Source organism: Musca autumnalis, unplaced genomic scaffold, assembly GCF_047663935.1.
Source record: "Musca autumnalis isolate F117 unplaced genomic scaffold, ASM4766393v1 scaffold_5, whole genome shotgun sequence".
NCBI classification, from domain to species: Eukaryota; Metazoa; Arthropoda; class Insecta; order Diptera; family Muscidae; genus Musca; species Musca autumnalis.
In genome coordinates this window covers 70073433-70089715 of record NW_027412088.1, presented here as the reverse complement: position 1 = coordinate 70089715, position 16283 = coordinate 70073433, and the positions used below count along the sequence as shown (strand labels likewise).

Here is a 16283-nt window from a genome sequence, read left to right as displayed (position 1 = left end):
TCAAATCACTTAAATCCCAATCTAACGGTTCTGCTGCGGTTTTAGACTGTAGAAAGGCCTTGGAGGCGCTAAAATCAATCGTTACCTTGTGTTGGGTTCCGGGTCATTGCAACATCGAAGGAAATGAAAAAGCGAATGAACTGGCGCGTTGCGGATCGGAGTCAACCGACATTGAAGTCGATAACTTGATCAAGCCACCTCTATGCCACTTCATGAGACAAATGGAACAAAAATATCGAGATAATGTTAGCCAGATCTGGCACAACGAACCTGCTTGTAAGGTTTCCAAGGCAATCTGGCCCATTCTCTCTAAACGAAGAACTACATCCTTACTCTCCATGAACAAATCCGACTTGAGACTAGCGGTTGGAATCATCACGGGTCATTGCAGAATAAGATACATGTCCTGCAAATGGGAAAGAAACAATGATGCTGACTACTGCAGGTTGTGCAAAGATGAAGAGGAAACAGAAACAATCGAACACTTATTATGCCGCTGTCCAATGCTGACGACGCGGAGACTGCTAACCATGGGTGAACACATGATCCAGTCCCTGTCAACCTTCAGCCACACCGAGACAACAAGTTTGCCTCAACTCGCCAAAGGTCTAAAATAGCTCCAAAAGAGAACAATTAACCTAAATCTCAAATATCTCTCTCAAAACCCTTCTGTCCACGTTATCTACATATCTTCTCTATAACATCTATTATTTTATATTACATAACCTTATCTTCCTTTCAGTACTTCAATGGACCACAAGGTCTCCGAGTGCAGTGGCTGTCAACATAACAGCTGCGAATCCTTTAACCTAACCTACTGAAGTAGAACCCGTGGTGAAGGGAAGTTCGGCCCGGCCGAACTTAACGCCGTTCTTACTTGTTAAACTATAGCGTTGTAACCAAGGCTGCAAAGACTACTACAATTTTACTGCGAGAGGGAATGTCACTAAATACTGGGATATTTCGGGGACCATATCTAGCTTACTTACTTACTTAGTTGGCCCATTACAGAACATTTGTTCCATAGACCGAAATAAGAAAAGATCTCCATTCCTCTCTGTTTTTCGCTTGACTTTTTGGAATACCGCGCCTTTTCATTTCTTCATCCACTTGTATGCTCCATCGAAGCTTAGGCCTGCCGATTCTGCGTGCACCGACATGTGGCATGTATTCATACGCCTTTTTAGCGGGTTCATCATCGCTCATTCTTATGACATGGCCTAGCCAACGCAATCGTTGCATCTCGATACGTTTAACTATATTCATGTCTTTGTATAGCTTATATAGCTCGTGGTTCATACGACGTCGATATTCACCGTCAACACAAATCGGCCCGTATATCTTTCGAAGAATTTTCCTCTCAAACACACCAAGCACTGCCTTATCTGCTTGCGCAAGTACACATGCTTCGGAGCCATACATTAGAACGGGTAGTATCAGCGTTTTGTATAGTGTTATTTTTGTTTGACGAGATGTGGCTTTGTTTTTAAATTGCTTACTTAGACCATAGTAGCATCTGTTGGCCAATACAATTCTTCTTCTTATTTCACAACTGATGTTGTTTGTTGTGTTTATGGCAGTGCCGAGGTAGACGAAGTCTTTAACTACCTCAAAATTGTAGGTACCAACTTCAACAGTTGGTCCGAGCTCTATGGACGCTTTGCGCGTCGACACCATCAATTTGGTCTTTTCGCCGTTTACCGCCAGACCCACTTTCGCAGATTCTGCTTCGACCTTCCTAAAGGTATCAGTTACTTCCTTTACTGATCGTCCCATGATTTCTATGTCATCAGCATAAGCAAGTAACATGTGGCTATTGGTGTAAATTGTGCCATTTCTTTTGACATTTGCATCTCGTATTACCTTTTCCAGCAAAATGTTGAAAAGATCACACGAAAGGCTGTCTCCTTGTCTGAAACCTCTTTTGGTACAAAATTCTTCGGAGAGGTTCTTTCCAATTTTAACTGAGGACCTAGTATCAGTTAATGTCATCTTACAAAGCCGGATGAGCTTTGCGGGGATACCAAATTCATACATTGCGTGGAATACCTTTGATCGGAGGGGACTGTCGAATACTGCTTTATAATCGACAAAAAGGTGAAATGTGTCGATCTGCATCTCTTGGGTCTTCTCTAGGATTTGCCGCAGGGTAAATATCTGGTCAATGGTGGACTTGCCAGGTCTAAAGCCACATTGGTATGGTCCAATTATTTCGTTGACCATTGGCTTTAGTCGTTCGCACAATATCCCTGACACTATCTTATAGGCAATAGGGAGAAGACTTATGCCCCTATAGTTTGAGCATACTGTCTTATCTCCTTTCTTGTGGACGGGACATAGGATGCTCAGGTTCCAATCGTCGGGTACGCGTTCTTCCTGCCAGATGGTGCTAACTAGCTGATGCATACACCTTATCAGCGCGTCGCCTCCGGTTTTAAACAGCTCGGCTGATAAGCCATCGGCTCCTGCTGCTTTATTATCCTTCAGCCGGTTGATTGCTGTTTTCACCTCATCTTGGCCGGGCGGTATACATTCTATACCATCTTCTGGGATTGGATCTGTGGTATCATCGTCTTCGCTACTATTGGATACCAGCAGATTGGAGAAATGTTCCTTCCATATCCTGAGCACGCTATCTGTATCTGTTACCAGATTACCTTGCTGGTCTCTACAGGAGGATGTGCCTGTACTAAAGCCATCTGTTTGATGTTTCACTCTTTGGTAGAATTTTCGGACTTCATTCATTCTGGCTCCTGTACATCTCGATTTTTTCACACTCCCGCTTTTCCATTTCTCTCTTTTTCTTGCGGAAAAGCCGTTTCTCTTCTCTCCTTTTCTCCCGATATCTCTCTCGTGCGCTACGCGTTGCTACTGATTGTAAAGTAGCTCTATATGCCGCATTTTATTTCATACCATGAATTCCTTTGTTGAGGTCTCTGGAATCCAAGTATGGATTTTGCGGCTGTTTGCATGGAGTGGGCAATATGTCGCCATTGTGTTGTTATGTTATCGGGACAAGGAGTGCTCGCGTTAAGCAATTGGGCTAGTTGAGTGGAATATGCTGTGGCTATCTGTTGTGTTTGCAGCCTATCGATGTCCAACTTCCGCGTTGTGTCTGCTCGTGCTTTATTTGCAACGTTTAGACGGGTACGTACCTTTGCTGCAACAAGGTAGTGGTCCGAATCAATGTTTGCGCCTCGGAACGATTGTACATCCAACACGCTGGATGAATGTCTTCCATCTATTACAACATGATCAATTTGATTATTTGTTCTTTGATCTGGAGATAGCCAGGTGCCCTTATGAATATCGAGATGATTAAATCTGGTACTGCTAACTACCATGCATAACTTTGCATCTGCAAAGTCTATCAGCCTCATACCATTGTCAGATGTTTCACTGTGGAGACTGAATTTCCCCACTGTTGGGCCAAAGATATTCTCCTTTCCAATTTTGGCATTAAAATCGCCTAGAATGATTTTAATGTCATGGGCAGGGCAACGGTCATATGTTTCTTCTAAGCGCTCGTAAAATATATCTTTGGTCTGTTCGTCCTTTTCTTCGGTGGGAGCATGAGCACAAATAAAGCTGATGTTGAAGAACTTAGCTTTTATTCGAATTGCAGCAAGTCTTTCATTCACTGGGGTGAAGCTGGATATCAGATGGTTTAGTCTCCGACTAACTACGAATCCGCAACCAAACTCATGCTTTACGTCATGGCAGCTATAATACAGTGCGTCACCTTTAGGTGTTGTTGTGACGCCTTTCCCAATCCATCGTATTTCCTGTATGGCAGTAATATCGGCCTTGTACTTTTCAAGTACGTCTGCCAATGCGAAGACTGCACCAAAGAGTGCGAACATTCCAGGTGCAGATTCGCAGATCATGGTCCTTAAAACGTTTGCGGGGTTCGTCAACTTTAGAGGGGTTTGTTTTTCTTTTCTTTCGTTTTTTCATAGTAGGATGTTTTTTCTAGGGGAGGGTTACTAACCCGACGCCCGAACCCAAGTTTTTAACGTTCTTATGGGTGAACGCGCGGCACATGTTAGCTCACTACCTTTAACGGGTGTTAAAGGCAGTTCCCCAGGTGACATCACGGGGAGGTCAGTGTCCACTTGAGATGAAAGAGGGACCAAGATAAATCCTGGGCTTTGCCATGTTAAAGCCGGACATTCCAGGTGCAGATTCGCAGATCATGGTCCTTAAAACGTTTGCGGGGTTCGTCAACTTTGGAGGGGTTTGTTTTTCTTTTCTTTCGTTTTTTCATAGTAGGATGTTTTTTCTAGGGGAGGGTTACTAACCCAACGCCCAAACCCAAGTTGTTAACGTTCTTATGGGTGAACGCGCGGCACATGTTAGCTCACTACCTTTAACGGGTGTTAAAGGCAGTTCCCCAGGTTACACCACGGGGAGGTCAGTGTCCACTTGAGATGAAAGAGGGACCAAGATAAATCCTGGGCTTTGCCATGTTAAAGCCGGTCAAGACCGTTGCTTGGTATCATTCATCCCCTACGTCACCCAGGGAATGTCACTAAATACTGGAATATTTCGAGGACCAGAAGAGACAAGAGAGTCTTCTTTCAGATCAACGGGATCATCACGATTCATATTAGCTCAGTGATATGGGACCTACTTTTTATTGCCGTTTTCGAACGACCTGTCTTAAGACTACACTTGTAGAAATGTTTTACATGGCTGGAAATACTCAGGAAACGTCGCCAACATCTGTGGAAGTGCCAGGCAATTACCTATACTCAGCAAATAAAACCATTAAATTTCTGATTTGATTTGAATCAGAATTGATACCACCCTCCTTTGTTCTTATGGCAATGTTCATATAATTTTTTTGAATGAATAATGCAAACTTTACTAATTGATATGTTTATTTTCTAAACTAATTTTATAAGCCCCCGCCGTAAATATCTAAACTTCGTATTTTTTTCTTTGTCAACACTTGAGGTTTTATTTAGGAATAACATAAAACGTCAATGATTTCCATACACCTTTTATTTTGAAATCAAAAGTTTAAATCAAAACCAGTTTCAACGAAAAAAACAAATCCCTATAACGTTATTGGTAAATATTGAATACAAATAACAAAAAGGTGCAGAGCATTTATTTATTCAAATTAACAGCCGACTAGTTTGCTAAATTAGTTATATTATTTTTTTATAATCACAAAGTTTGTCAAACAGCACGTTTTGTGTAGTGCGACGGGGTGTTACCTTAAAATTTTAATTTTATTATTGAGATCAAGCAATGGAGAGCAGCATCTTCAAGGTTATGCGGTGTGGTGTTGTGTTATTTTTTTTCTGAATTTCCGTAATAAAAGGTGTCTCAAAAATTATGGTAACATAGAAAATGCGCAAAAGGCACGCAAAAGAATATAACAATAACCCTTAAATTTTATGATAAATATTTAATGACAAAATATTTTGAGTTACTAATAATTCAGGTCAAATTGTAAGGGGAAATGTTTTTGCCAATGAACGCAAACAAACGAAACGATCACCGTACCATTCACACAAAGTCACAAACTTTTAATTTTTGGGGAATCGTTTAGTTTTTAAAACAAAACCACAAACTTATCAACTGAAGAAGGACAAAACTGTACGATTGCTGAAACGTACTTTGGCTATGCTCTTCCGAGTTGTTTCATTCACGAACGAAACAAAATGAATAGTTTGCAAACGTTTGCTGTGCGAAAAAATCAGACACACACACATTTGACTGCTTAACAACCCTATAAGCTAGCATCAACATACTTGGAACATTTAAAAATGTTTTGTGGGAAATCATAAAAGCGATATTCAGATAAACACTCATTTGATTGCTTAACAACCCAATAAGCTAACGTCACATACTTGGAATATACTGCGGTGGATGTTTCAATCAACCACCAAACGTTTGCAGTGTGTACTGTACGGTTTCGTTTTCTATGAGTAATGTTGAGAACATTTCATTTTTCGTTTTGTTCGCACTCACGAATGTAAACAAAACGAAACTAAACAGTGAGTTCGGCCAACTTGGATTATGTTATGTTATTCTTCTTATGGAAAATACGAAACGAAACGTCTGCAAATGTTTCATAAAGTTTTTTTCCATACGCTGGCATTTTATTTATGTGCACCACAGTGCTGTAATGGTTCGTATGCCCACCTGACAGACTTTATACTGAATATCCACTTTATCTAAAAGTGCCGGCTTCAAAATGTGATTTACGAAGCGGGAATGATTTATTGAATCTAAAAAAAAACTTCCCCAATTCTCAACTGAATTTAAAATAATTTCGAATAATATTTGTTTTCCAACCTGCATCATTTTCAGTTCGAAAATATGCCAATCTATCGCAAAATTAATGTAGAACTCCATTCAACTGATTGACAGGGTACTTCACCCATTGTCTGCTGATATTTACTGACGACTGACTAATGAGCAACAAATAAAACAACAACAAGGGTACTTAAATGTAAATTAAAGCTGGAGAGGAAAAAATCCCCTTTAACAAAATATCTATTTCCGAGAATTCAATTGAAAATAAGAAAAAAATCAGTCAGTTATGCAGACGGAGATATACCCTCAGCCACTGACAAAAAAAAAAAGAACAACAAAACCAAACCAAACACAATAATTATGCCGATTATATAAAATTTACCAAACTTCTTCATAAGGGCCGGAAATATTAAATTACGTTAAACTAAGTTTGAAAGAAATCTTTGAAAAAGGTTTAGAGTTATCTTATCAGGGATTTGGAGCTTTTGTGCCATTATCTCAGGAAGTATTAACTTACTCCAGAAAAATTTTACCGTTGCAAATGAGGCCGCTAGAACAACCAACTGGAAAAAAGAATCACAACGATGCGACAGGAGCTCTTTAACTTCACTTTTTTCGAATTTTGTGTGGGAGGTACCCGATCGATATAGTCCATATTCCAACCTGATACATGACTGTATGAAATAATATGATGTGCAAAGTCTGCACCAATCAGAAACTCCCTGCGAGAATTATCTTGCGGGTCTGCCACCAAAACGGCAGGTGCCATCAGGTTTCTTGCAGCTTTTAGGCCAATATCTCAGGAAGTATGGACTTGCGCATGAAAGAAATTGTAACGTCGTAAAGGGAGGCGAAAGGAAAACATGCTGAAAAAAAAATCAAAACGATACGAGAGGAGCTCTTAAACTTTAGTTTATCCGAATTTTGTGTGGGAGGCACCGGAAGGAGTGGACCGTTATAGTCTATATTCGAACCCGATCTATATCTGGAAGGAATAATACGATGCGCAATGTTTGGACCAAATCGTTTGCTCCCTTCGAGAGTTATCGTACACACCATTTTACAGAACAATTTTTAACTTTTGTGGGGGAGGTACCCGAAGTAGTGGACCGATATGGTCCGTCTTCGAACTTAAACTAAGTTTGGATAAAATACTACGATACTACGAACATGGCTAAATCGACTCCAAATTGTCTGAAACGAATTTCGTCCAAACATACTTGGGGTCTAAAACCGTTATTTCGATGAGGCACATTTTTGGTCGACACAAAGTGTATATACCCTTTCTAGCCTAAAGACTGAGGGTATAAAAATATTCCGTCGGTTTTGTCAACAGCTAAATACCCTCAGCCTATGACAAAAAAGGCAACAATAAGTCCCCAATTTTAAACAAGTAAAGCGTAATAAAGTTCGGCCTGGCCGACCGCTGAAAACTTCAAATGTCAAATTACAGCTAGTTCGATTTTTGGTGGAGAAGTTTCGTGGTCAGTGTGAACCTCAAATGCCAAATTACAGCTAGTTCGGTTAAAAATTTTAGCTAAAAATCCTCTAAACACCAAAAATCTTGAGGTACCGGTATAAGGGGGCTATACCAAAACATGCACCTATGTTGACGATATTTTATGGAGATCTTTCGTGACCTCTGAGAACATCAAATTTTAAATTAAAGCTAGTTCGGTTAAAATTGTAGCTAAAATCCTCAAAACACCAAAAATCGGGAGGTACCGCTATATGGGGGCCATACCAAAGCATGGGCCTATATTGACGATTTTTGATGGAGAAGTTTCATGACTACTGAGAACCTCAAATGTCAAATTACAGCTAGTTCGGTTAAAAATTGTACCTAAAATCCTCAAAATACCGAAAATCGGGAGGTATCGTTATATGCGGGCTATACCAAAACATTGACCGATGTTGACGATATTTGGGGGAGATCTTTCGTGACCACTGAGAACCTCAAATGTCAAATTACAGTAGTTCGGTTAAAAATTGTAGCTAACACCAAAAATCGAGAGGTACTGTTATATGGGGGCTATAACAAAACGTGGATCGATATTGGCGATATTTGGTTGAGAAGTTTTGTGGCCTCAACCTCAAATGTCAAATTACAGCTAGTTCGGTTAAAAATTGTAGTTAAAATCCTCAAAATACCGAAAATATCGGGAGGTACCGTTAAAAGGGGGCTATACCAAAACATGGACCAATGTTGACCATTTTAGGTGGAGATCTTTCGAGACCACTGAGAACCTCAAATGTGAAATTGCAGCTAGTTCGGTTAAAAATTGTAGCTAAAAATCCTCAAAATACCAAAAATCGGGAGGTACCGTTATATGGGGGCTATACCAAAACATGGGCCTATATTGACGATTTTTTGTGGAGATCTTTCGTGACCACTGACAACCTCAAATGCCCGTTAAAAGTTGTAGCTAAAATCCTCAAAATGCCAAAAATCTGGAGGTACCGTTTTATGGGGGATATAGCAAAACATGGACCTATATTGACGGTTTTTGGTGGAGAAGTTTCGTGGCCACTGTAAACCTCAAATGTCAAATTACAGCTAGTTCGGTTAAAAATACTAGCTAAAATGATCAAAATACCGAATATCGGGAGGTACCGTTATATGTGGGCTATACCGGAACCTTAACCTATGTTGACGATTTTCCCTACATGGACCAATGTTGACCATTTTAGGTGGAGATCTTTCGAGACCACTAAGAACCTCAAATGTCAAATTACAGATGGTTCGGTTAAAAATTATAGCTAAAATTATCAAAACACCAAAAATCGGGAGGTACCGTTATATCGGGGCTATACCAAAACATGGACCGATATAGCCCATCATCAAACTTGATCTTCCTGCAAACAAAAGACTCATCTTCCCAAAATTTTTCAGACGGACGTGGATAGTTAGACTCAGGGTATAAAAAAGGAGAATATTCCTAGGTAGCAAAAGAAGTTTCGGAATTTTCCAGTGTACATTTTTAGGCGTTTGTGGATTAGATTCCGCATACAGTGGGTCTAAATATTCAACAGCCAATTGGACGGCGTTTTTGAAATTACTTCACGAAATGGGAACTCAACCTCATTCGAGGTTCCGGTGACTTTAAGAGCAAGCCCGTGATTCCGCCCGTGGCTGCCATCTTTAGTGTTCAATGTACACTGCACATATGTTTGTATTTTTATCATTTTTCGGTGTTCAGAGCAGCATATCCCGGAATTCTGATGGTGAAAAACCCAGAACCAATATGAATGTGCTCAGCTTGTAACATCCGCATCCACCACACTCAAACTTCGGTAAGATGCAATAAATGCGGGAAGTGGGTGCATCTCAGGTTTTGCTCTAGACTCGCCTATGTAAGGGACCACGGCGGAGACTATGTTGCTGCATCTGGCAGGAACACAGTCTCCAGTGAGTCGTCGCCGCATTCCCCCAACAGCAGCCCTTCCCCTTACAGCAGGGTAAGATCGAGGGAATGTTGGATTTTATGAGTCGGAAGAACATCATGATCGCGGCGGTGCAGGAAACTAAGCTCAACAACAACTGAAGCTTACCGAGTTGTGGCAAAGTACTGAGAAAGGGTTGCACCAGAAGTGAAGGTGGGGGATTAGTTCTGCTATTACCTCAGTCTTTTCAACACGGACCTATCTCGCTTGAGCCTGGCTCTAATGACCCGTACATAAAATGTATCAGCAGATGTGGAACTGCCGAGGTAGAGATGCTTAACTTATACATCCCGCCGATAAATACCTGAGATTATACCGCTTTTGGAAGGTCATAACCGACTGATCTTGATGAACTCGGAAATGGCCGGAGGGGTATAGTACTGTCTGAGCAGATAGATAGCTCTTCGTTTTTCAAAGTCAATGAGTACCCACCTAGAGAATTAGCAGACAGTGTCACAGTTCGCCAGATCTTGGGTCAGACCATCTCCCCTAATTAGGTGGTGGCCATCAGCAGACCACCCGATTTAATAACCTCTGAACGCCGCACTTTCATCAATCATGTGATAGCTAATTGGCCGAGGAGAGGAAATGGTATTAGCAAGTGAGCGCGATTAGTTTCGTCGTACCAACGCCAGTGACCCCAGAGTCAGGAAGCTCAAAACAAGCGGCTAAATCATCTGAAGAGTTGCAACATTGGAAACGGAATAATTAAATTGTGGGCAACGGTTAGGTCACTCTCGACTTAAGGAAGATAGCACATCAGTCAATTTTGCGCTGACTGATCCGAAAAGATGCGCAAATTATTTTAATCGAGAGTTTGTCGAGCATCCCGGGACTGACAGGGCGAAGAGAAGAGTACTACATTGCATTAGATCTCTTCCTGTCGAGGAGGAATCAGCACAATTTACAATGGAAGATATTGTGAATGCCATTAGGAGCCTTAAATCATCCAAAGCGTTCTGTCCTGATAGAATTTACATGGTAATGCTGAAACAGCTGGATGAGCCGAGATTTGAGTATCTTACCAAAGTTCTCAACCTAATGCTAGTCACTCATATTTTGTCCGCTACTAAAGCCAGGCAAAAAGGTACGATTCATACCATTCACCTTTCTGACCGAGTTCACTTTTGCCGACGGTAGCAAAGATTGTCAAGGCTTTACTACTCCCCAGCGTCAGAAATAGCTACCCAGTTATCGATCATCAGCATGGTCTTCGTGAGAAGCACAGCACGACAACAGAGCTGCAAGCCATCTGAGAACATATTAGTCGAGGACTCAGGCAGAGCAAGCCGTGCGTTAGGGCAGTGTTAGTGGTGCTCGACTTATCAGCACTCGACGCTGTTTGAGGACATTACGCAGACTACCCTCCGACCATGTTTGTATGGACGGCAGTCGTACATGAAATTTGGGAACAAGAAGTCCAATCGTCGTAATGTATGGGGATAATTGTACGATTTTGGCGTCAGGTACCTTTCCTAATGTCATTTGCGAATGGCTAAACTCCTATTTGAGTGATCGTAACACCATTTTCCATGCAATGAATATGCAAACATCCGCAACTACATCGAGGGCCACTCTGTTCTGTTGTGTAGTTCCGGAACGAACTAGTTCCAAGGAACTATTCCGGACAAGGAACTATTGGAACTATATCCAGTTCCTGCGTTTATATAGTTCCTTTAGTTCATATAGTTCCTTTCGTTCTTCTAACTTTAAATTTATTTATTTTTATGTCATTGATCCACCAAACATTTCGGTTCCGGAACTATTTGGAACAAAGGAAACAAAAAGAGCGACGAAGGAGGAAGATTCGTTGAACTATTTCGCTCTCGCAACTATTTGGAACGAAAAGAACGATGAAAGAGAAAGATTCGTCGAACTATATCGGTCTCGGAACTGTTTGGAACTATGGAACTATATTAAGGAACTAGTTCCTTTTGGGAAAAGGAACTAGAAGGATCGATCCACTTCGGGAACTAGATTGCCCAACCCTACTGTTCACCATATGGACTGTGTACTGAGCTGAATGTCATCTTCGATAACGTGACAATATGATCACGAACATAACACAACAACTACTACCAAGAAACCGCTTACAGTCATGGGTAAACAGCGCTTTGACAACACTCCACCTACCTGACACTAGTGGTATAACAGGCCACACACTGGTAAATTTAACTCCAGTGAATTTTTGCTACCATCGTAGTCAGTGCTTAGGGCGAATAATTCGCATTCACTTCATACCTCGAGTCGCGCATATATTTCAGAGTTGATTGCTGATGGCGAGCTGGCTACTGCAGGGAGTTAGCTACACGGGTTGGAACTAAAGGCTGTTCTAAAGCCGCCAACGTACACCTTGGTGTTATCGAGTTGGGAATGCTTTCTGAGGGCTATCATTAAGTTGTGGTGGCTTATACATCTACAGGGCTTTTGAGTCATCTGTTCCATTCGGCACTGGACATTCGGGTTTTTCAGATGTACAGGGCTCTTTAGTCATCGGTTCCATTCGTCACTGGACGTCCGGGTTTTTCAGTTCTACAGGTCCTTCCGGCCATCTGTTTCATTCGGCACTGGACCTTCGGGGTTTTCAGTTCTATAGGGCCTTCGGGTCAGCTGTTCCACTGTTTGGGTAATAGCAGTACGTTGTAGAAACTAGATCGTAGCCCTAGACTAACACCCGAGCGACGAATCCATCGTGTCAACATCCGAACGCCGTACTCATCGCGTTCCCGAACACCGATACTCGAGCGTCAACGCCCGAACGCCGTATCCATCGTGTTCCTGAACATCAATAGCCGAACCCATCGTGTTCCTGAACATCAACATTCGAGCTCCGAAACCATCGTCTTCCCGAAAATCTGCAGCCGAACACCGAATACATCGTTTAACCGGTCATCTGCAGCCGAACACCGAATACATCGCGTTCCCGATCATTCACACCCGGACACAGACAACACCGCTTCCCTCGAAGAAGAAGCCGCTAATTCAACACGAGCTTCTCAGCTGCCAAACCCCAGCGAGTCTGCATAATCCTCCCGTCAATTATTAATCCAAATATATACCCACTAAATTCATTTTTATCGCATTAAAACACAAGTATTAATTAGTATTTAGTCAATAAATCGCCGATATAGCCCCCAGGAAAGGGAGAATACTAGTCTTTTCATTTCGTAAGGTTTAGTGGGTCCTTATGGAGACCCTAGACGCGACAAAACCTACCCCAGCTCTCGTCAGCCAGGTTACACTGGCCCAAGGCGACACATTCAACAGCATGTTCATGTCGTCCGCGCATGCCACAGCTATCTCCGACAAGCTGAGATGTCCCTAACCGGCAGCACTTGGGGTGCAGATAAAGAAACCTTATTGACCACATACATGTTACGCGATAGTTCGGTCTGTGCTAAGCTATGCAGCGCTATTAAGTGCAACGCACTGGAAAAATATTCAAACCTATCAAAATTCCGCTCTGAGAACTGCCTCCTCAGCCTCCTTAAATTTTTAGTAATCCAGCTACATGAGGAGACAGAGATTCTTCCAGTACAGCGACACAATCGCATACACTCGTTGCAGTACTTGCTCGGGTTTTACCCCAACCAGGCACATCAGTGAGGATCTTCATAATGTAGATGGAGATATCCAATGTTAGATGAGACAACCCCTATATCAGGTTAGGCTATCGCTAAATTACGACTAATGTTGAGAGAATCTATACTCTAGCCATAAGGCTGAGGATTTGAAAGATAACTATTAAAAGATAACTTCACTTACCTGCATTATGGGATACGTGTGCCGTCCTTTCCCCAGACGTTCAATTATCACCATTTTCTCGGTATCGGCTATGACTGCTGCAATATTAGATGATGCCAAAATTGGCCTTGCCGGAGCTTCAATGGGTACAAAATTCTTATTGCGTTCGGCAAAGTGACGATCAAACGAATTACGTCGATCGCTTTGTGAACGATAATATTGATGGCGATTAGATGATGATGAACCGGATGTCGAGGCCCCCGACCTTTGGGTTAAATCACCATTTGAGGAATAACGTGAGGAATTAACATACGATTTGGATTTACGATATTGTTTGGGATTCAGGTGATGAGCCAAAGAGTTACAACTTTGCTCGGGGTGATCACCACCTGCCGCCAGTGATGTGGGTTTTTGACATTTGGCACAGGATTTTGTTAGGGCTGCTGTTAACAAATCACCAGCGCTAAGATTTTGTTGTCCCGACTTTTGCCCATTGGGATTTTGATTTTCATTTGTGAAATTTTTTTGGGAATTTTTGGAATTTCTGTTACCCTTTTCGCGTGGCAATGGTAGATTGTCATTGAAAGCGGCCAAGGGTTGGGGTTTGTTGTAGGTCTTTTTGGAACTAGTAGTGCCATTGTTGCCACCACCCACTGTCTGGGCATAACTGTGTGAGGAGTTACGATACGATGTGGTTTTCACAAATTTACCCGACTTTCCGGGATTGTTGTTTTCAGCATTGCTCTGTTGTTGTTGCTGCTGTTTATTTTTGTTAGCTTTTTGACTGTTAATTTTTTGGGACTGATTTGTTTTATTTTGGGATTTATTGGTGGTGCTGGCATTGTTGTTGTTGTTATTGACACTGTTGCGACCTTTGTGATTAGAGTTGCCGTTTTTATTGTTGCCATTGCTTTGATTCTTCTGTTGCTGTGGCTGCTGTTGTTGTTGCTTAGCCTGTTTGGGGGTCTGTGATGTTGATGCTGCAGGTGTTGCTGTTGACTGTTGTTGTTGCTGGCCATTCTGTGTTTTCAGTCCCGTCTGTTGTTGCTGCTGCTGCTGTTTTGACGTTGTGGAATTTGTGTTGCCTTCAATTTGTGCCAATTTCTGTGTCGTCTGATTTGATTCATTTGCCGTTGCTGCAACATTTTCCTTTTGTTGCTGCACCTGCTGTTGATTTGCCTGTTTCAGCTTCATTTTCGGCGGTTTATTACTACTATTATTCACCATAATTCTTGATTTTTATTTTCCACAAATTAAGGAAAATATTTGAATTATTCACTTTGAATTTTTATCGCAATTTAAATGATGCTTATTTGGGTAATTCTTCTGTTAGCACCTGTTGAATACTGCAACCACAAGAATCGGCGAAAGAAAAACATGAAAAGAAATTAAATACAAAATAACAATTATTTATATAATTTCAAATCAATGATTGTTACTTATCTTATCATTAATTTATAAGTTTTATATAAGAAGAAAACATAACATCTCAATTATTCCTGGAGATATTTTCTAAGAAAAAATTGCTTCCATACACCATTGAGGAGTCTAAAAATAGTGTGAACTTATTGATTTTAAGGGGGCAGGGTTAAATGTAATATCAGGAATTTTCGTGAAAATGCAACTTTGGTTCCAACAAATTACTATGGAAACAAAGATCGCCCGGGATGCACAGGTTAACGTTTAGCGATCTCAAAAAAGTAATATATAAGGTGTTTGGATCAAATTGAAAAAATATAGGGTGTAGGAGTTCCCAAACCATTTTTTTGGTCAGTCAGGTCAGGGATATGTTTGTGTTTTTCAAAAACGTATTGGAGAGATAACAAAAAATGATCCTACAATGACCTTAGGCGGCCGGGCCGTAATTTTGAATACCCTCTCCACCATGAAATATTCTGAGCTAATATGGAATAGTTTTTTTTTCTGTTACGAAAGTACAAGGTCCTTTGACCAATGCCTTATTTTAACTAATTCGGTCGACTAAAAACTTGAAAATACCTAAAATCTGTGGAAGAGTTTATTGATTACTGAGAACACTAAATGCCAAATTATAGCTAATTCGACCAGAAAATGCGCTAGGGCGGTAGCGTTATATGGATGCTATACCAAAACACGGACCTACGTTGAAAAATTTTGGTCGAGAAGTTTTGTGACCACTGGAAACCTCAAATGCCAAATTACAGATAGTTCAGTAAAACATATAGCTAAAATCCTCAAAATAGCAAAAAAAACGGAAGGTACCATTATATGCGGGATATACCAAAAATATGTAACTACGAGTATTTTGAAAAATGTTTGTGGAGAAGACCAATATCAAATTACCCGTAGTTCTGTTAACAAATTTAACTAATATCCTCAAAATACTGAAAATCGGGAGTTACCAAAACACGGATCGATGTTGAAAACGTCTGAGGATAAGTTTGGCAACCACCAAGAACCTCAAATATCAAATTACCGGTAGTTCGGACAAAAAATGTACCTAATATCCCCAAAATATCGATAATCGGAAGGTACCGTTACATGGAGGCTATTCCAAAACATGGATCTCTGTTGACAATTTTTGGTGGAGAAGTTTCGTGATTGCAGGGAATCTCAAATGTCAAGTCAAGGGCAGTTCAGTAAAAAAATGTGGTTAAAAAACCTCAAAATACCGAAAGGTACCATTACATTACCTCAACATTACTCTATGTTGACTATTTTTAGTGAAGAAGTGTTGTGACCCGTAATAACCTCAATTGTCATATTACAGATAGTTTGGTTAAAAATTTGTAGCTAAAATTCTCACAATACCGAAAATCGGGAGATACTGTTTTATGGGGGCT

At 41.0% G+C, this 16283-nt stretch overlaps 1 protein-coding gene across 1 annotated transcript in view; it reads right to left on the bottom strand.

Moving 5' to 3' along the window:
- LOC141406669 (terminal nucleotidyltransferase 5C) overlaps nt 1-16283 on the bottom strand; it is a 502050-nt gene that overhangs the window by 456516 nt on the left and 29251 nt on the right. Inside the window, exon 2 of the mRNA XM_073992551.1 lies at nt 13483-14807. Coding sequence (XP_073848652.1) covers nt 13483-14688 — 1206 coding nt within the window. The 5' untranslated portion in view covers nt 14689-14807. The remainder of the gene's footprint in view (nt 1-13482; nt 14808-16283) is intronic.